The 27564-nt window shown below is 44.3% G+C and overlaps 1 protein-coding gene across 1 annotated transcript in view; it reads right to left on the bottom strand.

Annotated features, from left to right (window-relative positions):
* sv2a (synaptic vesicle glycoprotein 2A) overlaps positions 1–17605 on the bottom strand; it is a gene marked incomplete at both ends in the record, with an annotated part of 49973 nt that extends 32368 nt beyond the window's left edge. The window contains one exon of the mRNA XM_083649495.1: positions 16990–17605. Coding sequence (XP_083505621.1) covers positions 16990–17605 — 616 coding nt within the window. The remainder of the gene's footprint in view (positions 1–16989) is intronic.
* Positions 17606–27564: the final 9959 nt, after the last annotated feature.

Here is a 27564-nt window from a genome sequence, read left to right as displayed (position 1 = left end):
GGCTGTTATCTCGATCTCCGGTCAATTCATGGACTATTTTCTTCATCATCACTTTTTAGATATTGGTCGTTTTTTTAACTATCTTTTAACTGGATGAAGGATTTAATCATCAGATGTCTGGATCTTAAGTTATTAGTTAGTTACATTAGAAAAGCAGACTAAACAGCTCGCCTCGCTATAGAGCTGGGGCAACTACGTCACACCTGGGCGAGCAACGCAAGGCATTGTGGGTAAATACAATAGACTCCTGTATACTAGTGCCACTCGCCATTTACTTCAATGTAAAATAGCGGTACAAAAAAATTTATTAAAAAAAAATTAAATAATTTAATTTATAAATGACCCAAAGACAGCATGACATGACGATATATTACAACTTTGCCGGCCATAGATTGTCCAAGATACATCAAAAATATTTGATCCAGTAATGTCACTCATGTCTGTTATGTGACCTAGTTAGAGCCCGCTGTCTGCCTGGCATTTGAATAAGAGCTCGGGATTGGAAACTACGCAATATTTGAAAAACCTCAGATAACAACAACATTGTGCAGGAGGTAGGTACTGTTGTATTGTGATTGCTAACGTGTATGTAGCGTACGGCCAGTTTAGTGGAGCCTGCAACTCCTTATCGGGGAGCTCTTTCAAGACTCAGAATGAAGAATGAATGAGTCTCGCGTCAAGGCTTTTGAAGTCGGCAACTTACGGTTTAAACATACAAGTTGAGACTTTTTAATATGGAAACATGAACATTTTATGAATACTTGTAAGCATGTCTCTAATTCGGCATACACATGCTCCAATAAGAAGCACACATTCCAAATATATTAAAATGTTTTTTCGCGGTGATTCTCACAGCGCTCTACCTGCAAAATACACAGTGGAGGGCGGTAACACAGCAGCAGAGCGAACCACTTCCAAACATGGGATTTTACATTCACAAAGTGCTTCTTGGGAGATAATATGTATGCCGAATTGGAGAGTGGCGTTTAACGATTCGTAAGGTTTGTAAATTATGTTCTGGTGGTATTCAATTTATCGATAGACAGGGCCACATTTAGTTGCCAGATGAATGGAGTTTGGTGTGGCTATAGCCTAGCCACAATTGTCGTACTGGACCACAATGCAAGCGCTCCTCACCCACACTTACGTCACGGGCCCCAGCCCTATTGTCCTGTTTCCGCCGAACTCCATTGGGAAAAAAAAGCGAGTTTAACAAACTCTTTATTTAGTGTTTTTTGCCAGTTTTAATTTTCAAGACCCTTTGTTTTTGAGAGGAGGGAACCTCTACCATAATCCGGCTTGCAGAACAAACCTTGTGAAGGATGAACACGGACAAATCATAACCTTTTAAACAAGCTGAGCACCTATTAGTCTTGCTTGCCAGACTTCCCTCCCTTCTGGGAGAGTCTGGTAGCGCTGATCTCCATTCTGGAATTGCGGGGAGAAAATGCTCTGTTTGGTTTAACCTAGTCTTGCTTGCCAGGGGATCCAATCATTTTCAGCGTGTAACAACGAGCTAGCATTGTTGATGTTGTTTCACAGCGGCGCAGGCATTTGAGATTGACAGATTCGACATGCACAGCAGCAGAGGCATTTGAGATGGACAGATTCATCATGGAGGGAGCGGAAAGGAAATCCATATATAGTCGCAGCCAGTCATTCAGAGCGGGTCGGAGCCAATGGCAGAGCTTGCAGGGAGCGGAAAGGGATCTTCTTCCACTGGCGTCTGAAATGGTCACCACCAATGGCAGAGCTTATACCAGCAGCCTGTTTCCAAACTTTCCATGCAGCCAGACTTCTCTCCTGGAAGGGAGGGAAGTCTGGCAAGCGAGACTAAGCACCTATAAACAGGGGTGAGCTAACATTAGCAACAGCGCGGCTAGCAGCCGCATCCGCCAAACCACTTTGGGGAAACAGTGATTTTAACTAGAGCTGCAACAATTAATCGATTATTCAATCCACAGAAAATTAATCATATGATTTACCGGATTATGTCCTGTCAATGTGAACATTTTGGCTGATAGCGATAACCAATATTAACATTGCAACATCGGACCGATGCCGATATGTAACATCTGCCGATACTGATATGATGGCTGATATAGCGTGCATCCCTAATCGTTACACAATTTGATGCTTAGGCAAGATGAGAATGCTTTAGAATACTAAAGCACATTTTAGAGAGAAGAATTAGGCTGAAAGAGAAAGAGAGATGTACAGAAGGAGGCGTGAAAGGATGAGAGAGAGAGAGAGAGAGAGAGAGGAAGGAGGAGTCTCCAGACAGCTGATTGCCTCACCTCAGCACTCCGGGGAGGAAGTGGGGGGATGGGAGGATGGGGAGAGAGAGAGAGAGGGGGGGAGAGAGAGAGGGATGGGGGGATAGAGAGAGGGAGGCCAGTCTGTATGCAGCAGTGCTGTGACAAACCTCTAAGGCTCTATATGTGTGTGTGTGTGTGTGTGTGTGTGTGTGTGTGTGTGTGTCTGTGTGTGTGTGTGTGTGTGTGTGTGTGTGTGTGTGTGTGTGTGTGTGTGCGCGTGCGTGCGTGCGTGCGTGCGTGTGTGTGTGTGCGCGCGCGCATGTACGGATATATATATATACATACAGTATGGGGGCAGGGCAGGGGGGGCACTATTAATAGCCGTTTTTCCCCTTTCTGCCAGAGTGCACAGGGCATTTTGAATGAGCCGAGGGCCGAGGCTCTCTCTGCACACTGGAGGAGAATGCAGTTTCTCATCAGTTGATTCGGCCGGTCAGCCATCACAGTCCCTACTGCCAACCAGCGCAAGCCGAAACACTAAAATAAACGATTGAATTGCTTTGTGACAGACTGTGTTCTAAGGTACTTTATTATTTTAGTTAAAGTAGTCACAGTGTTGTGGTAGCTCACCTGGTAGCACGCATACCACGAAGGCGTGGCCGACCCAGGTTCGAATCCAAACTGCGGTCCTTTGCCGCATGTCATCCCTTCTCTCTCTCCCCACCTTTCCTGTCTGCCTACTGTCTTATATAAAAATGAATAAAGGCAAAATGCCCGCCAAAAAATATAAAAATAAGTACCGTAAATTCCGGACTATAAGGCGCACCGGTGTATAAGCCGCACCTGCAAAGTTGACTGTTTTTTACATATATAAGCCGCACCGGACTATAAGCCGCGGGTGTTTTAATGTTTTTTTTTTGTTTTGTTTTGTTTTTTGTTTTATTGTGTTTTAATGTTTAATTACCATATGTAAGGGTTCATGCACAGAGGGGATTGTCGGGAAAGAGATGGCTGTTTGAGGAAGCTCCCATTTATTAACATTTCAACAAAACAACATAACACAACACCACCTGTGTTGTTTTTTACAGTGCACACAGTGTCATACAGTGTCATACAGTGTGGTGAAAAGAGGGCAAGAGAGGAAATTAAAACAGAAGTGGATTTATAGTTAGAAAGAGTGCTAAAGAAGAGAGAATTCCGTTTTTTTTTTTTTTTCTGAAAAAATCCATAGATAAGCCGCACCGTTATATAAGCCGCAGGGGCCAAAAAAGCCCAAAAAACGGGAAAAAAGCCGCGGCTTATAGTCCGGAATTTACGGTAGTCACAGTGTTTCTTATTCTGAATTGTGGTTTATGGTATATTTACAGAACATTTATGGACAGTGAGTTGAAGCATTGGAACAAATATGGCGGTACACCACAAATAGATTTTGAATGCTACAAATAGATTTTGACTGCCACATATTAATTTCAACTAGTTGACTGCAAACTCCTGCTTTAGGGCTTATATAGGTATTGTCTTGCCTGAACATCATTCCAATCAAAGTTAGGAAATTCCCCTTTTGTCATTTTATTATTTTACTTTTGTTTATGCCTACAAAGCAAATGTTACTTTGTACTTGAGTTCTCCCCTGGAAGTGATTTTGCTATAGACGGGCCACCATTGTATTTAAGCAAGCAATATTCTACCTACCATTCTACCTGTATGCAGAATATATGTAGCGAGACAATTATTTTTTCATCATTGTAAAGCCACAGAACAGTAAAGAGGATATTAATGTGATGTGTGTAGTTCTTCAGAGATCTAGGGCCCTATCGTCGTACGCCGCTATCGTTTGCGCACCTCTTATGCTATGTTCCCTGCATCTTAAGCTATCTTCCAGAGCTGAAGTACTCGAGTCCGGTCTCGGACTCGAGTCCGGTCTCGAGACCGATTTTTGACGGTCTTTGTCTCGTCTCGGACTTGGCGTCAAAATGACTCGGACTCGACTCGGTCTCAGGAGTGAATATCACTCGGACTTGAATTGGTCTTGGATTAATTAAATTTACGTTACAATCAGAAGATGCCCCCGTCGGCGAGTGTGATAAGGCTGGTGCAGGTTGGCACCTCAACACACAGCAGTGGGGCTGAGCGTATCGGGCGAGAGGAGCCGACCTCACGTTACTAACTAATGTTACAGATAATGTCCAGGAAAAAAACAGGCTGCCAAACTGACTGCAAAATGACTAACTTTTCAGGACTCAGGAATGTTTGCAAAAAAGCAGTAGGATTCACTTACTATGAATGAAGCTGCTGGTCGTGCCAGATATCAGTCATCACAGACAGGTGATCGCTATACATCCACTTGTGTTATTCCCAGGTTACTGATGTTAACACGTTCACTGCCAATGGCGAGTTGACTCGTCAAAAAAATTCCAACGGTTCACTGCCAATGACGAGTTGAGACGTCAAAAAAAAAAAAAAAATTTTTGACGGTGCTACGTGGATCAATGCCCCCCACGTCTCCTATAAAAATATTGGAGCGACCGAACGTGTACAACCCATTCCACCGACCCACTAAGTGGCGACAGTGCTCTCCATTCTAGAGGAAGGCAAGCAAAAATCAGTGTCAGGAAGCCATTCTCATGAAAATAGTTGGCGAAAACGCTTTCGCGCTTGGGAGCTGGCGGTGGGGTTTTGCAAATTTGCATAATAGATTACGGGTGGAACACACTTTGAAACACGCAGCATAAATAAGACCAGAATCGCAAAAGCTTCATCAAAGCTCTCAGAACCCCAGGAAACGAGCGAGCCCATCCATCCAGACTTGCCCAGCGGCCGCCAGGCAGACAGGCAGACAGGCACAGCAGCAGCAAAGCAGTGAGCTGGTGACGCGAGGTTACAGCAGCAGCAGCAACGAGCTTGTGACACGCTCGCTGCAGCCAAGAAGAACACACACGGAGGGAGGAGTTTGAAGGAAAGGGGTGTTTCCTGCTGTTATGGAGGAAATTACTGTTCAAAACTATTGTTTAGATGTCTGACGTCTTACTGATGCCAAAAATGAATGGTTAAAGTGACTGTTCTATCGAATTTCACAAAAAGCAGTTTATCTCAGAATAAATTTACAGACGCTGAAACCATGCTGTATTCAACTGCTAATGCTTACATAACTACTAACTCTACAAACTAACTCTTTTAGACAGAGAAAGCACACATTCTATTAGTTCTTTTGAGATATTGTGTGTTCACAAAATCCTAACAGAAACGAATCCTCGGCTCTTGAAAGATGAGCCAGAATCCTCAAAAAAACCCTCTGGCAGAAGCTAACTACAGTTTTGAAAAACGGCTGGCAGTGAATGTGTTAACAACTTATTATTGCAAAAACGAATACAAAGCTTTACTAGAAGGTAGGGGTGTCACGATACACTCAGTTCACGATACGATACGTATCACGATACTGGGTTCACGATAACGATACGATACGATACGATTTTAACAATATTTTTTTAAACTTGAATAATGACAATATATGACTGGAAAAGTAGTATTTTATTTGAAATGCACAAATACAAAACATGCTGTTGTGGGAAATTGTTATTACAATAACAACTAGAAAAAACATGAGATTGGAGATAAGGCTTATCTTGAAATAGAATGAGTTACACCGTCACTTAGATTTACTTTGAACTAAAAGGTTTCTCAGCAGTATAAATTCTCATTATGCATCTTCAGTTTTTCTTCAAACTCAAACAACAAGACTTTTCTTAGTCTATTTTTATGCATCTTCAGTTTTTCCTGTCAAGTAAACAGTTTTGCCAGAAACTCAATTGAATGGTTTCTCTCCTGTATAACTTCTCATGTGTCTCTTCAGAGACTTGTTCAACTGAACTACTTTCCACACATTGAACTTCAACAAACAAAGACGTTTCTTTGTCTATTTAAAAAAAAAAAAAAAAAAAAAAAAAAATTGCAATATGAGATTTCATCTCAACGATACATATCGTGACGTTTTACTATCGCGAAATTTCGTGGAACGATATATTGTTACACCCCTACTAGAAGGCACAGGTGGCTTCTCATTTCAACAAATTAACGTAACTTTGAGATAGCTGCACTTGGGCTAGTCCGTTTTATTTTTATTTTTCCCCTCAAAGCAAAGATAGATCATGTCTGATGGGTGTAAACGAGATCCACAGACACACACTTAAGACTCCTATATGATTTCAGATCGCTTTAGAAGTGACCATGTCTCTTGTCAAGGAAAACAATTGTTCCTCTCTCTCCTCACTCTTCGTGGAATGCCACTTAAATGCAAATTTTAAAGCCATTTCCTCACTTTTTACTCTTAGATAATACCTTTATAGAGGTGGGGGGAAACTTCTGTTTCTAGTTTCGTCCATTCTACTGCTTTTGTGGTGTGATGGGGGTGATTGGCCGACAGTTATTGTAATAGTAAGGCCATTAGCCTACCTCAGACCTATTGTTGAAATAGTAATAATAAAAAGACAGACTGACATGTGATGTGCATTCAGGGCTGTATAGTGGAGGATAAACACACTTAAACAAGGGACTGCCAAAATGCTGAGTTATCCTATGTAGTTTTAGTATGACATACAATTATTTAAATAATTTGATTACATTAAAATGTCATGCCAAGTAAGAATATTACAGTCAAGCTATGCTGATAGCAGCATATGGTTGTGGAGCAGTAAGAAAAAGTAGGTTAAGTCCACTTAAGTAAAGGTGCAACTACTGTTATGAGCATAAGTTGGCTAAGTACGGTACAATTAATTTTGTCGTCAAAACATGCAAATTTTGTTGAAAGGTATTTTCAAACTTCCTTCTATTTTAGGTAATACACAGAATATGCTATTTTAGTCAATAAATACAATGGTAGCCTTGGATAGCACATTGCTATGGTCTCGAAATGGACTTGTAGTTTTAAAACACGATTTCAGACGGCAGCCCGTCTTTATTGTCACATGAACACACTACAACACATGCATGCGGCCACTACACACACTCATGCTGACGGTGGCCGATGAAATATGTCCTCTGCATTTGACCCATCCAGGCTTGTCCTTTCCTCCAGGGGGCAGGCCGGGAGCAGTGGTCGCTATTTCTTTCCAGCGCCCGGGGACCTTCATTGGACCATCATTGGACCAACTTCAGATGTTGTCGTCACTGGTCGGATGACGATCTTCTGCATGTTTTTTAGTGGGGGGTTATGTACGGAGGAACCCCCTGGGGGGTACGGGGAGAATATGCAAACTCCACACAGAAAGGCCCTTTCGACGAGATAGCCCACCTGGGCAGTAGGCACTGAAGATATGGGGGGGTCACAGCTCCAGCGCCCACAGCGTCCCAGGTGAGAATCGAACCCAGGACCTTCGAGCTGTGAGGCGACAGCGCTTACCACTGCGCTTACTGGCGTTTTGCGGTCTTGGTCTCGACTCGGTCTCCACCCCCCTCGGTCTCGGTCTTGACTCGGTCTCGACCCTCTCAACTCCCCCCCGGTCTTGGTCTCGACTTGGACCCGATTCACCAATGACTCGATCTGGACTTGGACTCGACCAAGGCAGACTCGACTACAGCTCTGCTATCTTCTGCCTCCACCATCCAGTTTTGCGCTGGAATCTAAGCGCAGACACAGGTGTAGGCGTGGCCCAGGTGTGTTGGTGCTAAAAAACTGGCCTTTGCGCGCCTCAAATGCTATCGTCTGTGGCATCGTCAAGTGTCATTTAGCACTCTGGCCAAGATGCCAGGTAGCGCCAGGTTCCGAGCGTGAACACAGGTTTGGGCGTCGCCCATGCCAAACTAGGCGTTCCAGCACAATGTGTTAGGATAAATGGCCTTGGGTGCTCTCGATTTTAACGCCACCCAATAGCAGGTCTTAGCGCAAAAGAAAACACAGCAAATCCTCGCTTGGATACATTACGCACGGCATGGATGTCCCTCTCTCTCCAACACCTCGCGCACACACACTCTTCCCTCTTCAGAATGTCACATTGATTTTTAACTGCATTGCAGAAGAAACACACACCTTGAGTTAAAAAGTGAGAATTTGTTTGTCATGGTTTTTATTAGGCTACATAATTCCCGATGATACAGGTCTGTGGTGTTAAGTGTAGGCCTATCAGAACATTACTTTTGAGAAAGTTGTGCCGGCCAGTACAGTAAACTCTTTGTGCAGCCGATTCTATTTTATGGACACCTTAACTCTGACCCTAAGGGAAATCTTAACCTAAGGTGCTTTGTGCAACTGGGCCCACATCCTAAAACCGCCCCTGGTCATATTCTAAAAATAATCAAAATTTAAATCATTTTAAAGAGTCCTACCCAATAATACATTCATGAATGAAGTAATTTGAATGACTAATATGTTAACTTAATTCATTTCCAGCATGGTTATTTCCATTTACAATAACCTTCCTCTGTACCAAAACCCCATTTGCTAAAAATAGTTGATCATGTCTAACAAGCTCCAGCATCCAACCTGCTCCCCGTCTACCTGCAGTTCCCATAGGAGCCGCCATAAATCAAACATGCCCAGCCAGCCGTAAACATGGTCCATCTTCTCTTTCCTCTTTCTCCCTCCTTCCTCCTCACTCTCAGCTCTACCAACAAGGTCCATCTTCTCTTTCCTCTTTCTCCCTCCTTCCTCCTCACTCTCAGCTCCACCAACAAGGTCCATCTTCTCTTTCCTCTTTCTCCCTCCTTCCTCCTCACTCTCAGCTCTACCAACATGGTCCATCTTCTCTTCCCTCTTTCTCCCTCCTTCCTCCTCACTCTCAGCTCCACCAACAAGGTCCATCTTCTCTTTCCTCTTTCTCCCTCCTTCCTCCTCACTCTCAGCTCCACCAACAAGGTCCATCTTCTCTTTCCTCTTTCTCCCCCCTTCCTCCTCACTCTCAGCTCCACCAACAAGGTCCATCTTCTCTTTCCTCTTTCTCCCCCCTTCCTCCTCACTCTCAGCTCTACCAACAAGGTCCATCTTATCTTCCCTCTTTCTCCCTCCTCCCTCCTCACTCTCAGCTCCACCAACATGGTCCATTTTATCTTCCCTCTTTCTCCCTCCTTCCTCCTCACTCTCAGCTCTACCAACAAGGTCCATCTTCTCTTCCCTCTTTCTCCCTCCTCACTCCTCACTCTCAGCTCCACCAACAAGGTCCATCTTCTCTTCCCTCTTTCTCCCTCCTTCCTCCTCACTCTCAGCTCTACCAACAAGGTCCATCTTATCTTCCCTCTTTTTTTCCCTCCTTCCTCTCAGCGCTACCAACAAGGTCCATCTTCTCTTCCCTCTTTCTCCCTCCTTCCTCTCAGCTCTACCAACAAGGTCCATCTTCTCTTTCCTCTTTCTCCCTCCTTCCTCTCAGCTCTACCAACAAGGTCCATCTTCTCTTCCCTCTTTCTCCCTCCTTCCTCTCAGCTCTACCAACAAGGTCCATCTTCTCTTTCCTCTTTCTCCCTCCTTCCTCCTTCCTCTCAGCTCCACCAACAAGGTCCATCTTCTCTTTCCTCTTTCTCCCTCCTTCCTCCTTCCTCTCAGCTCCACCAACAAGGTCCATCTTCTCTTTCCTCTTTCTCCCTCCTTCCTCCTTCCTCTCAGCTCTACCAACAAGGTCCATCTTCTCTTTCCTCTTTCTCCCTCCTTCCTCCTTCCTCTCAGCTCCACCAACAAGGTCCATCTTCTCTTTCCTCTTTCTCCCTCCTTCCTCCTTCCTCTCAGCTCTACCAACAAGGTCCATTTTATCTTCCCTCTTTCTCCCTCCTTCCTCCTTCCTCTCAGCTCTACCAACAAGGTCCATCTTCTCTTCTCTCTTTCTCCCTCCTTCCTCTCAGCTCTACCAACAAGGTCCATCTTCTCTTTCCTCTTTCTCCTCTTGGTTCCATGTTTATCAAAAGGCCAAGGACACACTCGGGAAAGGTTCCCTTTAGCCTCCAGACAAACTGTGCTACAGCTAAGTACAAACAACAGGCCAGTGGACATGTGCACTAGTCACGACCATCAAAGGAAAAATGGCAATTTGGCAAAGGTGGCAGTTTACATTGTACGTTTCCAGAAACACCTTCCTGATCATCATCCTTAATTTTTTTTTACTGCGCTAAGCTAACAGGCAGAGCATGCTGAAGGCAATTGGCTTGACAGAGCGAGATGTACTTGACAGTGAAAGTACCAGTGCTTATCCAGCACTTCTCCTTCAATGTGGTGGAGCTTCTGCAGAAAAAAGCCCCACTTCCTTCTCATTATGGGAAAGCAGCAACCTCCACAGCTTCACAACAACAAGGGCAAATCAATGACAAACCAGCCTGTGGTTCTCTGCTGCGACGTGCTGCCTGTGTACATGTCTTGTCGAGCACAGCTCCCACTGCACTGTATCGCTGCTGTCACGAGAAAGACTCATATCTCCAGTTTTTGTGCTTGACATGTTCTTATTTCTAGAGTTCTGCATGCTGGATAAATGCCATTAGACCCAAGAAATGCACTGAAGACACATTGGGTAATTTCAAAAACACATACAAGGTAAAAAGAAAAGAAGTATCCTCCCTTAATTACCAAATCTTTGGAGGGTTTCATTTAGTCTAACTAGCACTGATAGGTTTCCGCCTCTGAACTCCTCTTGCTGGTTAAACGTGGATGCTTATTATTCTCCATTCGATTACTGCCCACACACACTACTGTAAGTGAGTTCCACCACAGTGTGCCAGGTTAAAGTGGCTGGCACTATGACTGCAGAGAGCATGCAAGCTCTATTCAGTGTTACGATAGGAGGGGCAGGGGATGAGAGGGAGAGAGGACACTAGGACCCATGGGTGGCAGAGCGGTGTGAGCCAGGGAGGCTCTCCAGCATGAGTCAGGGTGTTGTGTAACAAGGAGAGAAGGAGAGACTGGGGGGGGGGGGGGGGGGGCGTGTCTCCCTACTGGCTCCCCCTGGCTTGACAAACCAGAGAGAGAGAGAGAGAGGGGGGGGGGTCCCTACTGGCTCCCCCTGGCTTGACAAACCAGAGAGAGAGAGGGGGGGGGGGCGGCAGCCGTGTCTCCCTACTGGCTCCCCCTGGCTTGACAAACGAGAGAGAGAGAGGGGGGGGGGGTCCCTACTGGCTCCCCCTGGCTTGACAAACCAGAGAGAGAGAGGGGGGGGGGGGTCCCTACTGGCTCCCCCTGGCTTGACAAACCAGAGAGGGAGAGGGGGGGGGGGTCCCTACTGGCTCCCCCTGGCTTGACAAACCAGAGAGAGAGAGAGGGGGGGGTCCCTACTGGCTCCCCCTGGCTTGACAAACCAGAGAGGGAGAGGGGGGGGGGGTCCCTACTGGCTCCCCCTGGCTTGACAAACCAGAGAGAGAGAGAGGGGGGGGGGCGGCCATGTCTCCCTACTGGCTCCCCCTGGCTTGACAAACCAGAGAGAGAGAGGGGGGGGGGGGGGGGGGGCATGTCTCCCTACTGGCTTCCCCTGGCTTGACAAACCAGAGAGAGAGAGAGAGAGGGGGGGGGGGGGCAGAGAGAGAAGAAAAAATAAAAATAAATCTATTTATATAGAGTACCCAGGGATTATGTATTTTTGTAGGCTTAACCCGAAATCGTCGCCATTTCGGTTCGTCAGGGAAAAAGTCTATGGGCCCTATCGTTGTACGGCGCTATCGTTTGCGCTGCCCAGGCGTGTCGGTGGGCCTCTAGCCTATCATGTGTCTCGCGCAAGTGTCATTTAGCGCTGTGGGGAAGATACCGTCCGTATGTGCCCAGCGCAAAGAGAGGTTTGGGAGTTGCGGTTCCAAAATAGGCGTTCCAGTGCAATGTGTCAGAAAAAATTGCCTTGGGTGCTCTCAATTTTAACACCAGGAAATGGTGGTGGTCTTAGCGCAAACGCAGACGTACACCTGAGCGCAGACAGTGTCCACATCTCCGTGCAGTGCAGGAAATCCTTGCTTGGATCCATTTACGCACGGCATGGATGTCACTCTCTACTCGCGCCTGCACACACTCTTCTCTCCTCGGAATGCCCAACCCGATCTCCCCAAAAATGGTAAAATAGCAACGTTTGTGGAGCAACGTTGCTATTTTACAATTTCGGTTCCGAAATTGTAAAATGGTAACGTACTGCCACGTTGATTTTCAACTATAGTCTACATTGCAGAAAAAACACACTTTGATTTAAAAATGACAATTCGTTTGTCATGGTTTTATTAGGCTACATAATTCCCGACCAAACAGGTTTGTGGTGTGAGGTAACAATAGATTGCTTTTGAGAAAGTTGTGACGGTGTTGTGCCAAGCTGCCTCTCCCCACCCTGGCCGGCCGAAAACACCCAGGGCAACGAACCACACCCACCCCACCACCAAGCCTGCTTACCCGTCCAGCTCCCACCTTCTCGGGGACCCCCCTCCAGCACCCGGCGCACACAGACTCCCGCCCCGCCAGACCCTCACTCCCCTAATCCAATTCAAAATGCATAATTTTTTCGCACAACACCTGTGTCCGGCAAGTACAGTAACCTATTTCCCTGCAATAAGCATACAGACGTTTGGGCAGCAGCCCTTTTTCAGCGTGTGAAATGGCAATAATACACAGGTGATTCACAGGTGGGCATGAGCACGTTGTTATTTGATCTCTGCATGACAGCCTCACATCTCTCTCTCTCCCTCTCTCTCCCTCTCCCCATCTAGGCTATTTTTTCTTTCTCTCTCGCACTCTACTCCCTCTGAGTGAGGAGGAAGCTGCTGACGTGACGCTGTGGTTTTATGGGCATGACCACACCTCCACAATGCTTTTGGGCATAAACACGCCTATACGGAGATGTGCGGCGAGATGACGTGAAGCGCAGCGGGCCGACACGCCCACAATTAGGGCTTTGCGCGGCGCTATTCCAGCGCAAAACGGGCGCTAACGCAAAAATACCGCCGTCGGGAAGATAGAGCTCTATGGGGTTTTAGAATGGGAATTTCACTTAAATGCATAAAATAAGGTCTATCCAAATGTGTGTTCAGCAGGATAATCTTCATGAACGTTAATCACTTTTGTGCCTTTTGAAGAGTTTTCTAAAAAAACTAATTTAAAAAAGAAACGCATTTACGTTCCAAAAGTGATAAAAGTTATTCACGTTTGTGAAGATTATCCTGCTGAACCACAGACCTTATTTTATGCATTTAAGTGAAATCCCCATTCTAAAACCCCATTCACTTTTCCTCTTACGAACCCAGAAGTATACTTCCGGATTAATTTCTGCGGTTTTCTATTATACATCAACATACTCCTGATACTGATATATATTTTACTGGATTTTCTATTCTGTTGTTGTTGTTGTTGTTGTTGTGGTTGTTGTTGTTGTTGTTGTTATACAACTATTATTATTACCATTATTGTAACTGTTTATTTACATTTTATTGGATTTGTGTATTATCGTTATTATCAATGTTATTACTGATTACTACCAAAGTACAATACTGAACTGTTAACTGTACATCATGCCAATAAAGCTGAATTGAATTTAACTGAATTGAGAGAGAGAGAGCAAGAGAGAGAGAAAGAGAAAGAGGGAGATGCATGAACACATAAATGCGCACATTCAGAGGATGTCTGCATGTACATATGGACACACACACACACACACACACACACACACACACAAACCCTTGTGGGCGTACATTATGTTAGGGCACATATGGGGGAAGAACAGACATATTCTCTCACGCACAACCTGCTCACTGACTATGCAGTCCATACTTAGTCCTGTGTGATACATACATTTGTTCTACCAACCATGGGGAAATACACACAACCCAGTAACCAATTAAAGGCATGGATGCCTCATGCCTGCCGTGTGTGTGTGTGTGTGTGTGTGTGTGTGTGTGTGTGTGTCCCATATCTTCCTGCATGTAACACAACAAAAACAAAAGAATGTAAATACAAACAACGCACAGGTGAAAAACAAACAATTACATTTAAAAAATGAAATAAACCTCAACCTGCCTCATCTAGCCTACTTCTACTTCAGCAGTATTACAGTGTTTAAGGGTGGATTTTACTTTAATAAATGTTTTCCTATGGGGCCTATTTGAAGGAACTAGGCATCTTGCACGCTCGATTCCTAGACTCGCCCGCTGCGCGGGCTCGCCCACCCTGCAGCTCGCATACACAGCTCAGCTGCGTGGCCTGATGTCACTTGCTATAATAAGATGATTTATGACATCACTGATGATGTCACAATGCCTATGACACCATCAGTGCCTATGACTTCATCACTGATGTATGATTCTGCTCTTATGACATCACTATGACATCATCAGTGGGACAAACATTGAAACCGAGAACAGACAGTGGGACAGAGATTGTCCACGGTATATTGAAGTGTATTTGAGTTTGTTGAACGCTCGAGCAATTGTGATGTCATTTGAGACGAGTTGCACCCCTCAGTTTTCACATAGCGCTGTAAAGTCCAACAGTGGAGAAAATCCAGTTGGGCTCATCTAAGGACGACCTAAACCAATGTGAACTCATTGTGTCAGGAGAACTCCAGCCCTTGTTCACGGTGTCCTTGCTGGCCAGCCAATGACAGATGGTGAGCTAGGCAGGCATGGACTGTAATTGGACATTGGAAATGCTCACATGAGATGCTTTGCCTACTGGCACAGTGACAGGCATACATATACAGTAGAGCTGAACTGAAGCAGGGAAAGTGGTGTTTGCCTTGTTTTAGGGTTTGATTTAGAATTCTTTTGCTGTTCAGTCACTCCATGGGCAGTTCAATCTTAAATAGCACAAGCTCCACCGCTAAACACACTATTTAAATGCAATTACTGGGGAGCTAAGCTGTAAAGGTAACTGCCAAGATAAGAGGTAGATAAAATGTAACGCTGTGGCAACTGGCAAGCAATCGCATTGTAGTCTGGGATCCAGTCACCCAAATTTGAGATAACCTGACATGGAATGCTATACTTTTTGTTTGTGTTTTTTCTATTAATTTGGACATTAAAGTCCACTGAATGACTTCACGATATCGATACACTGACATAATGTTCAGTTTTCTGAACAGGGGGGCGGAGGCCTCTTTAGAGCTTGAAAAAGTTGCCAACCTTAATAGTTTTTGCAGTAAATAGAGTGTATGAAGATTGGAGGGGTATGTATTTGCCCTACCATAAATCAAATAGGGATATGGAAAAATATGGATATGGAAAAATATAAAGTTAATATACAAGAAACCTGGTGAATAAAATGTCACAAAATGGTGAAAAATGCTTTTCCCCCAAAGCCCAAGATGACATCCTCAAATGTCTTCTTTTGTCTGACCAACAGTCCACAACCCCAAGAAAATGAGTCTACTGTCATAGAAGTCTAAAAAAAACATAATATTCACATTTAAGAAGCTAGGACAGAATTTGACAAAAATAAATCTTAAAAATGTGTCTAAACCTTTATTAAATTAATCGATTATTTAACACATTGAATGCCAGCCATGTTTTCATTCCTGTAGGTAAGTTGTGCCAGGGGTGTTTTTGACGATTCTGGCTCATTTTAGCAACAGCCGAGGATTCTTTTCTGTTAAGAATTCATGAACACCAATCATCTAAAAATAACTAATAGAATGTGTGCTTTCTCTGTCTAAAAGAGTTAGTTTGCAGAGTTAGTAGTTATGTAGATATTAGCCGTTGAGTACAGCATGGTTTCAGCGTCTGGAAATTTATTCAGAGATAAATGGCTTTTTGTGAAACAGTCACTTTAACCATTCATTTTTGGCATCAGTAAGACCGTCAGACATTCTAAACAATAGTTTTGAACAGTAATTTCCTCCATAACAACAGGAAACACCCCTCTCATTCAAACTCCTCCCTCCGTGTGTCTTCTCCTCCTGGCTGTACAGCGGGCGTGTCAGAAGCGCTTTTGCTGCTGCCTGCCTGTGTGCCTGCCTGCCTGCTTGCGTGCGTGCGGACGCTCCTTGTGCGAGTCAAGATGGGCCGGGGAATGCGTGGGCGATGGGCAGATGTTGATTATGGCCTTTCTGAGGTGTTTCAAAGTGTGTTTCACCTATGATCTATTTTGCAAATCGCTCTCCGCTCTCTGTGTGCTGCTGCCGGTGCGCGGCCGCTCTCAGGCAAGACAAGTCTTGAGTGGATTACTGTAAAATCGCCACGGCATTTCCTTGAACGGCTTGGTCCCGCGGCAGTTTTTTCTTTGATTTCGGTCGTCTGGGGGAGCACTGTCAACACTTAGTGGGTCGGTAAAATAGATTATACACATTATCTTGCTCCAATAGTGATCTCGAAGATGTAAAAGTTGTTGATTGATGTTCCACCGTCAAAAAAAAAAAAATGTTTATGTAAGACGAGTAAACTCGGCTCTGGCACTTAAGCGTTGGATTATGTAAGACGAATTATTTCGGCTATGGCACTTAAGGTGTTAAAAAAGTTGGCGTCGGCGATTCATTTTCTGTGTCAATTGACTAATGGATTCCACTAATCATTGCAGCTCTAGAGGACAGCGAGAATGGAATAAGTAAAAGAGGAAATGAGAGAAAACATGGGCGAGAGACATACAGTGGAGCTGCTCGGTGGCCAGAAAGAGAGGTGTGTGGTGCTACCGTGTGTAATCCTTCCTCCCCCTGCAGCTCCTCCCCCGAGGACTTGCTATGAATGAAAGTCTCCCTATTCATTTTCCCGCTTAAATACGGATTAGAATGGATGAGGGCTCAAAGAAAGAACAAAAGGGAGGAATAAGGATATTAGGAGGCAAGAGAGCGAAATCTGGAAACCGTTGTCTTACCCAGCATGCCCTTGTTGGGCTCAGACAGGCACATGTCCTTCTCAGCGCTAGGCAGCACGAAGCCCACCACAAAGATCTCCACGCCGTCCGCCATCAGCGCCAGCCCCAGCACGAAGTACAGCGTCCACTGGAACTTCCCGTGGCCGCACTCCTGCAGAATGGTCTCATATTGCTGGGCCAGTTCCTCCTGGTCCTTCCGCCTCTCGCCCTCGTAGGCCGACAGGTCCCTGAACTGCTGCGCCTGGGCGGCCGCCACCCCATCCACCCCGCCCGCCTTGCCCGACTCGGCCCTGGGAATGCCCTGGTACTCGCCCTCGTAGATTTCGTCATCCTCGTCGTGGCCTTCGGTGGAGTCGCTGTGGCCCTGGTCGTCGTCGTTGGCCCGGCTGTCGTTGCGGTAGTAGCCACCGCCTTCACTGCCGGGCCCGCCGGTGTAGTCGTCGTCGTCGTCTTCCTCCTCGAAACGCCTGTAGGAGCGCTTGGTGTACTCATCGGCCATCTTGTCCGCGGTGCGGCCTACCTTCTTGCCGACCTGCTTCTTGGCCACTTTGGCGATGTCCTTGGCGCCGCGGATGAAGTCTGTGCGGCTGTCTCGGTATCGTCCGTCGTCCTCCATCTCGGATGCAGAGGGGGCGGTCAGTTGCTGCTAGGAGTGGGAGATATCAGGAGTGGCTCAAGTGCATGAGTGTGCAATGGGGATTTCTGTTGGCCGAGGAATTCAGCAACCTGGACAGCTCCGTGTTCCACTGCACTGCTGCTGACAGGCCAGTGTGCCTGAGCTCAGTGCCCAGTGCTGAGGAGGAGAAGAGGGCTGTGTTAGCATGACTCATTACATTGGCAGCATATGTTGGTTGTAAGCACATTTTTCAATAGTAAACATCGGAGCCAATTAATATCACAACTAGGGCTGGGACTTTAACGCATTAATTTAGATTAATTACTTACAGAAAAAAGAATGCGTTAAAAAAATTTACGCATTTTAATTACACTTTATTTTTGCACTACAGAGACCATGGAACGTTTCTCAGTGGACGAATTCCAGGCATAACAATCATACTGATCATGTGACATCAGAAAACAAAGCCCCACATGTGGGAAGTGCGCTGTAATGACAAACATTTGCATATCAGCACTTCACTTCAAGCCTCCGTTATCAAATAAATGCTAAACATGTTGCAGCTGTGTGGAAGCCAGAGGTACATGTAACGTTAACTTGCGATCATACTAACGTTAAGCAGAGTCGCCAACCCACACTCGACCAGATGACGGGGTGAGCCAAGATTAGTAAGTTCACGTCTGATAAGTGCAAATACAGCAATATGTATTGTCTGTTCTAACTGAACAATCCCCTCAGAAAAACACGTCGCTATCAGAACTCTCCCCCTATAGCATACCTATAGACTCCTGAACCTCCTCCATACCCCATAACATGTTCTGTTGGTCTGGTCTCCTTTTGTTTATGACTGAAAGTTCTATTTTATTTAGTGAAGCTACTATGATGTCTGCATTTTAACCTGTGCTGATTGTGCATTTTAACCTGTGCTCATGTTTGCTTTTTAACCTGTGAATTGGTAATATTCAGTCTACTGACTGCTACTGTATGTGCCAAATAAAGTACTACTACTACTACTACTACTGATTCATTCATTTCCAAAATCCATTTGAATTGAAAAATGTTGCTTCTTGTGTCAAATATTGATATGCGATTAAAATTAATTAATTAATTTAGATTAATTAATTACAAAGCCTCGAATTAATTAGATTAATTTTTTTAATCGAGTCCCACCACTAATCACAACACAAAGGAGCATTGACATTCACACCACGCATTATCTGGTTCGTCACTAATGGCGGTAAAGAAAGGGCACGACGGCCTTAAGGAGCTGACATCCAGAGTCCAGGAGCTCAGCAGCTCCTTGTTTGAGCTCAGTGGCCTGTATTGATCGAGCAGCAGTTCTCTCATCACTCTCACACTGTGATGCTCACATGCTTATTAACATCACTCACACTGTGATGCTCACATGCTTATTAACATCACTCTCACACTGTGATGCTCACATGCTTATTAACATCACACTGTGATGCTCATATGTCTTATTAACATCACTATCACACTGTGATGCTCACATGCCTTATTAACATCACTCTCACACTGTGATGCTCACATGCTTATTAACATCACTATCACACTGTGATGCTCACATGCCTTATTAACATCACTCTCACACTGTGATGCTCATATGCCTTATTAACATCACTCTCACACTGTGATGCTCATATGCCTTATTAACATCACTCTCACACTGTGATGCTCACATGCCTTATTAACATCACTCTCACACTGTGATGCTCATATGCCTTATTAACATCACTCTCACACTGTGATGCTCATATGCCTTATTAACATCACTCTCACACTGTGATGCTCATATGCCTTATTAACATCACTCACACTGTGATGCTCACATGCCTTATTAACATCACTCTCACACTATGATGCTCACATGCCTTATTAACATCACTCTCACACTGTGATGCTCACATGCCTTATTAACATCACTCTCACACTGTGATGCTCACATGCCTTATTAACATCACTCTCACACTGTGATGCTCACATGCTTATTAACATCACTCTCACACTGTGATGCTCATATGCCTTATTAACATCACTCTCACACTGTGATGCTCATATGCCTTATTAACATCACTCACACTGTGATGCTCATATGCCTTATTAACATCACTCACACTGTGATGCTCACATGCCTTATTAACATCACTCTCACACTGTGATGCTCATATGCCTTATTAACATCACTCTCACACTGTGATGCTCATATGCCTTATTAACATCACTCACACTGTGATGCTCACATGCCTTATTAACATCACTCTCACACTGTGATGCTCACATGCCTTATTAACATCACTCTCACACTGTGATGCTCACATGCTTATTAACATCACTCTCACACTGTGATGCTCATATGCCTTATTAACATCACTCATACTGTGATGCTCACATGCCTTATTAACATCACTATCACACTATGATGCTCACATGCCTTATTAACATCACTATCACACTGTGATGCTCACATGCCTTATTAACATCACTCTCACACTGTGATGCTCACATGTCTTATTAACATCACTCACACTGTGATGCTCACATGCCTTATTAACATCACTATCACACTATGATGCTCACATGCCTTATTAACATCACTCTCACACTGTGATGCTCATATGCCTTATTAACATCACTCTCACACTGTGATGCTCACATGCCTTATTAACATCACTATCACACTATGATGCTCACATGCCTTATTAACATCACTCTCACACTGTGATGCTCATATGCCTTATTAACATCACTATCACACTGTGATGCTCACATGTCTTATTAACATCACTCACACTGTGATGCTCACATGCCTTATTAACATCACTCTCACACTGTGATGCTCACATGCCTTATTAACATCACTCACACTGTGATGCTCACATGCCTTATTAACATCACTCACACTGTGATGCTCACATGCCTTATTAACATCACTCTCACACTGTGATGCTCACATGCCTTATTAACATCACTATCACACTATGATGCTCACATGCCTTATTAACATCACTCACACTGTGATGCTCACATGCCTTATTAACATCACTATCACACTGTGATGCTCACATGCCTTATTAACATCACTATCACACTATGATGCTCACATGCCTTATTAACATCACTCACACTGTGATGCTCACATGCCTTATTAACATCACTCTCACACTGTGATGCTCACATGCCTTATTAACATCACTCACACTATGATGCTCACATGCCTTATTAACATCACTCACACTATGATGCTCACATGCCTTATTAAGAGGCTCTGCTGCCATGTGGGGCTACACAGCTTCAGGGCAGCAATTAGAGCAGTGATTCACAACCTTTTCCATATCAAGGACCCCTAATGTGATCCACATTAGACCCCTAATGTAGTCCACATTAGACCCCTAATGTAGTCCACATTAGACCCCAATGTAGTCCACATTAGACCCCTAATGTAGTTCACATTAGACCCCTAATGTAGTCCACATTACTAATGTAGTCCACATTACTAATGTAGTCCACATTAGACCTCTAATGTAGTCCACATTACTAATGTAGTCCACATTAGACCCCTAATGGGTCTAATGTAGTCCACATTAGACCCCTAATGTAGTCCACATTACTAATGTAGTCCACATTAGACCCATAATGTAGTCCACATTACTAATGTAGTCCACATTAGACCCCTAATGTAGTCCACATTACTAATGTAGTCCACATTAGACCCATAATGTAGTTCACATTACTAATGTAGTCCACATTAGGGCCATGGGGCCCCATTTGATTTGGTCTCTCGGACATATGAGAATATTTCATTCTTAGATATGATTTTGTCCTGAATTCCAGGACTATCTGTATTATACTGTAGGTAGAGAGATAACAGAGAAACTATGATCAAAACAGCCATTCTTCTACATTCTCTAATTGTGTTGACTTCTTGTAAATGAAATAATTGCGAAGTTTAATAACTCATCGATTTGCTTGGGACCCTCTCGAGGATCTTATCAACATGGGGTCACCGGACCCCACGTTGATAAGCACTGGGTTAGAGCATGGCACTGCCACTGCTAATGTTAGGCCAAGTGCCCTAAAATGAAAAAAATTACATTTTTGGGTTCAGCTCGACTTTAAGGAGTCTGGGTGTTTGATAAATGTGAGATTATAATCTTATTTTATCTTAATTTATTTTACTAGAATGAAGGAAACTCTGTCCTCTCTGTCTCTGAACCAATTTATCTCCCTAGTGAGTTGGCCAATCAATCTGAAACTGCACATGGGTATTGAGTATTCGCATAGGCAGGGACTGATGGAGCAGATTTTTTTTATTTTCCCAACATTTAAGCTGTTTCTGGCACATGCCAATCGCCATCCTGGGAAAAAATATCGCCAGCAGGACTGCTATAGGACGAATCAGCGTGACGTCACAACAACAACAAATCCCCCAGAAATGCGGAAGCCCACAGCAGTTAATAGTATGAGTTGTGCCAAATAAACGTTAATATCTGAAAAACTATACATGACATCGCTTATATTGTGACATTCTGAGTGAGAGCAGAAGTACAGTAGCTCAAGAGTTTGATGTATAATACATGCATGTCGTGGTAAAGTTGTGTGAACTGTCGCAGTTTTTAAAATGTAAACCGCACAGCCGGGGCTAGAGTGAGCACTCAAGGCTGGCTCCATAGGGTCCCATTGGGCTTTTTCCCCCAGTGACGCGGTTTGTTTACCAAAATGCTGGTTGGCTGATTCCTCGTATATTCCCTACCTTTACACGTAGCTAGCTACGCCACTGAGTGACTGAAACCCTAGCTGACTAACATGTAGGGACCTTGATTTCAATTGTGAAATCAATTTCCTGTTTTTCCATCTGCAATTGTATCAAGCGAGCCATAATTAGCCAGAACAAGACCAGAGGCGGGAAGGTTTTGCCTTCAAAATAAAAGCATGACTATCACACACAGTTGATCATTTGATAAAAAGAAAAGAAAAAAAGCCATGATTGCAACCCAGTCTCACACATAAATGTCAACATTGGCTTGACAAATGCTCATGCAGAACGCCTCATATTGTTGACATTATAGATGTGTACATTGATGTTTAAAAAAAAGTTACACATTGACATAGATTGATATTTTCATTTCTTTTATATCAATAAAATGAGGGAATGTCTGTCTGTCTGTCTGTCTGTCTGTCTGTCAGGGTCAATTTATCTCTCCAACGGGTTGGTCAATCAATCTGAAACTGAGAAATCTGAAATTTCCCAAATTCAAGCTGTTTATCTTCTTTTTTTATTATTATAACATTCACTGAACTGCTGGCACACAATGTTGTTGGCATTGATCCATACTTTATGTTAATTAATGTCTGGCCCATTGTTTTTCCTCTCCCTCCCCTTTCTTTTTTCAGGCTCCCTCTATCTCTCCTCTCTGACTCCTCCTCCTCCTCCTCTTCCGACTATATTTCCTCCGACTATATTTCCTATTTCCTCGTCTCTCGTTCCCACTCACCGCTCTCTCCCTGTGTTCTTTAGGATTGGGTCATTTATTTTGGTAAATGGTCTCTTTTCTCGGTTCTGTGTTTTTCATTTCCTCCCTTTCTCTCAAGTTAGTCCCCTATGGGCTCTGTGCTTTGAGGCTGCTGAACCTCGATGTTCACTGCCATTCGAGGGAAATTGATGTCCAAGCCCAATTAGCAATTTAGGAGAGAAATGTTGACAGATGTTAGAGAGAATAGTGAGGGAAAGAGAAGATAGGGGAGAAGAAGAGAAGAACAGAGAAGAGAAGAGAAGAGAAGAGAAGAGAAGAGAAGAGAAGAGAAGAGAAGAGAAGAGAAGAGAAGAGAAGAGAAGAGAAGAGAAGAGAAGAGAGGTTTGGTTTTCAAACTCCCTTTATTAAACCATTAAAAAACCTAATACAAACCAACCCCCACAGAGCACAAAACCCCCACAACCGTCCATATATTGCTGAAGGCCAGCACATTGTCCATCATCTTATAGAAGGCGTACTCCACCCTTAAACGGGCCTTCAGTAGTCCCTGCATAACCAACACCGGCTCCAGACAGCCGGCATTCTGAGTCCAATGCTTACGTGTCAGCCAGATGGCCAACTTGGCAGAAGCAGACAGAAAGTTCATCAGTCCATATTAGGGCTGTGGCGATTCACTTATCTCCCGATTCGATTCTATCACGATTCTTGGGTGCCAATTCGATTTATATTGCGATTCTTAAGTATTGCGATTCTACGATTATTGCGATTCGATATTACGATTTATTGCGATTTTTGTTTATTTTTTTCTTTTCTTTTTTCAGTTTGTTTGCTTTTTTACACGAGATTAGAACATGGGAAAAGTTGAATCATACACTAGAGACTGTATATTATATATCATGAGTAGGGCTGGGCGATATAGTTAAAAACAGGGGCGGACTGGGATCATAATTCAGGTCGGGCATTAGATACCAAGCAGGCCAGGCCGATATGGGCCGACGCGCGTGAAATTTGTGCCGTTTGAAGCCCAATTTGGGCCGTTTGAAGCCAGATTTGGGCCGTTTGAAGTCCAATTTTACAATGAGATGCACCTACTTTAACCCTGAAGTGTAATTATTACTTCAGACTAACTAATAAAGTAATAAAACCACTAGTAAACCAGTAGGCGGCGCCTGGCCTGCTGTTCAGTGAGTGGCCTGACTGCAAGCACCCACATTTTTTTTTTTTTTTTTTTTTTTTTTTGCGATTTGCGATTATCGATTCTGGAATAAAAGATCGATTCAAAAAATCGTGACATTAAAAATCGCGATACTTAGGTGAATCGATTTTTTCTCCCACCCCTAGTCCATATGCATGATGATGTTCTTAAGGGTCTGAGCTGACTGTGGGTGGGGCTTGTCACGTGTCCTGTCTACTGTAAAATCTAAAGTGCAATTAAAATCCCCACCAAAGATCAATTGATCTTGATGATAGTTCTGAAGCTCATTTTTTAGCAAGTTAAAAAGCCCTACTCTTTCTGCTCCTTGATTTGGTGCATATCAATTAATAAAACTGAGTGCTGAGCCCTCTATTTCCACCTTAACAATCAACAGCCGCCCCTTCACCACTTCAACAGAAGATAAAATAACTGCATTTGCACAGATGCTCTAAACATAACAGCTACCCCTGCACTAGAGTTACTGCCATGACTAAGGACATATGAGCCCGCACACCATAAACCCCAATCTACCTCATCTGCCTGAACAGTGTGTGTCTCCTGCAAAACAGCACATCTATCCCTTTTTGCCTGGAAACCTCAGCAATTAATCACTGCCCTTTTATGCTTATCCCTCCTGCCATTTATATTCAAAGACATATGCATAAAAAGGTCAGAGAAGAGAAACAGACAAGATGAGACAAGCACAAACCAGTAGAAAAAGGAAAACACCCTGTGACACATGATCATTTTGCTATTTTGTCTTTTTACCAGCTTTACCTTTATTCTTTATGGCTCGTAGGCCTCCCTTCCCTTGCTTTCACAGTTGTGTAATATGTTTGTCAAGGCGGAAACGTTTCTTCTCATCCAGGAGGTCAAAACCGACCATTATTTTCAGTACACTAACAGACTTAACACATTTGTTAGCATTGCTGAAAAAAATCACCTACTTTACACTAGCGGTGCTCCAAAAAAAATGTGATTCTTAATGCCACGATTCCTGGATCGATTCCCAACTCCCAAGAATCGATTCTTCTTCGTATTGTATAGACCTTATTCGCTAACCCTGGACGGCACCATATTGTTGACATACCGTCCTGCGCGCACACAGCGCTGCAGCTGACAACTAACAGCCTTATTGTCGTTTCTGTTCCATTACCAAATAGCGATGGTAATGACACCAATAAAAACCCCACAGTTGTTATTTGTATGCTGCCGACGGCAGCCGTTAATGCCTGTAATAAATAAACAAAAGAACGAGGTGAACAGACTTTGCTGTGAGGAGCTGTCAGAAAGTGTCACCTGTCTCAACTAACTATCCACACCTCTCCTGTGCTGCTGACATATCCCCAGTCTCACTCCCTTCACGTCTGAGGACGGTAGAGATAGAAACAAACCATGGGGACTTTATTGCTGTCATTACTACAGCCATGCCTAACGCAGGTCACCATCCGAACACAATTGGAACGATACAGGTAACGCTAACAGCGGCCAGCTTCCTATAAACGCTGCTCCACATAGGCTGTCACTTGAGAGCTGCTGCGTTATGTCGACAATATGGCGGTGGTGGGCGTGCCAGTACGTGAGTGACGTCAATCGAATAAGGTCTATTGGAGGCGGCAATGTCTAATTTTTAATGCTGTCATTGTCTTGTCTTTTCGAGTTGCACATGAAGGCAGCACTGCAACGCGGAACCAATGGCATCCGTTGAAAAAAGCACATGATCCACTCGTCATAGGAAGAGTGGAAGGGCTCTACCGTTCTGTAAACACGCCACAAGCCAACCTAGCTGGCTGTTATGCTGGCACTGCGAGACTAGCTGTTATGAAGAGTCACATAAACAGATGGAATTAAAATGTGTCAGACCATGGTTTTGTACACGGGAGACAAAGCTACAGTGGCAGCAGACAGTGCTAGCTAGCGTTAGCTGGCTGGTATGAATGAGATCGCTAGTTAGCATTTGATTTTACTGTCGATGGCTAGCGGTAGCGATGTTAGCATTAGCAACGCCAACTTTACAGTGACAACAACACAGTGCAAGCGGCTAGCCGCTCGCAATCTTCAAAAAGACTGTTGGCTATCGTTATGCATGCTGTCTGGTAGACCATTTATAAGTTAGCAGCTATCTGAATATGCGGCTATGGTTTCAACAATCTTTGCTTCATTTATCAAACTAATAGCAGCTAACGTTAGCTGGATATACTCAACAACACCCAGTGTGTCTAACGTTCAGTAGTCTTTGGTCAGTGATTTTCGCTGGATGCAGGGCACTTTTGTCTAACCTGATGCAGGTGTTTATTCAGAACACTGTAAGCCCCCGTTCACACAGTACACCGAAGCAAAGCTCAACCGAAGCTCTACCTACGCTGAACCCACAAGTTTCATTTAAGCATCCTTGTTAACAGGTGAAGCCGTTCACACCACCCGCGCGCGTGCCACGCTGACGCCTTGCCGAAGCCACGCTCACGCCACGCTGAAGCGATCACTCAGACCCTCTGCACACCGCCGACGAGTCTAAGCGATAAACTCGCAGGTACTCGCATGTACTCGCAACTCGCCCTGCAGCTTGGTTGGCTGCCTTGCTGTATTCCCGTCTTCAATTGGTCTATTTCGGTTTTGGCCCCTCCTCTCGTCTTGTCGCCTGCGATGTCTTGACGCCAGGTATCCCAGCATGCTTTGCAAGCTGGTGAGCGACAAGATGGCAACGAGGGAAGGAGGGGCATTTTGAAATCGACCAATTGAAGACGGAAATACAGCAAGGCAGCCAACCAAGCTGCAGGGCGAGTGCGAGTACATGCGAGTACAAGCGAGAAAGCATGGCGCTAAATCGCTAATAATGCCAGTTTGAGCAGTTTGGAAGTATTTGCACTTTTACATGGAATTTGTGTACTGCCGCGTAGTTAAACTCGGGTTAATGCATTCCCCCCAATGTCTATAAATCCCTCCCAAAGTCTACAGATCCCCCCCAAAGTCTATAAATCCCTCCTATCTGAAGAACATAAGGGGGAATTCCCCCCTAGTTTGCAAAATGAATTTAGGCCCTGACTGTTAATACTTCAGAAGTTGAATTTGAAGTTCAGCATTAATACATTTGAATTTTTTTGTCTTAGATTTACCTTTGTGTGTTATTGCAATATAAAACTACATAATTGAGAATCAATTCTAGATTCTGGAATCGAGAATCGTTGGAATCGAGAATCGTTGGAATCGAGAATCGTTGGAATCGAGAATCGTTGGAATCGAGAATCGATTCTGGAATCGGTACGTGCCCCCAG

Source organism: Poromitra crassiceps (assembly GCF_964638095.1).
Source record: "Poromitra crassiceps genome assembly, chromosome: 1".
Lineage (NCBI taxonomy): Eukaryota > Metazoa > Chordata > Actinopteri > Beryciformes > Melamphaidae > Poromitra > Poromitra crassiceps.
Note: the sequence above shows the minus strand (reverse complement) of the source record. Positions and strands in the feature narration are given on the sequence as shown.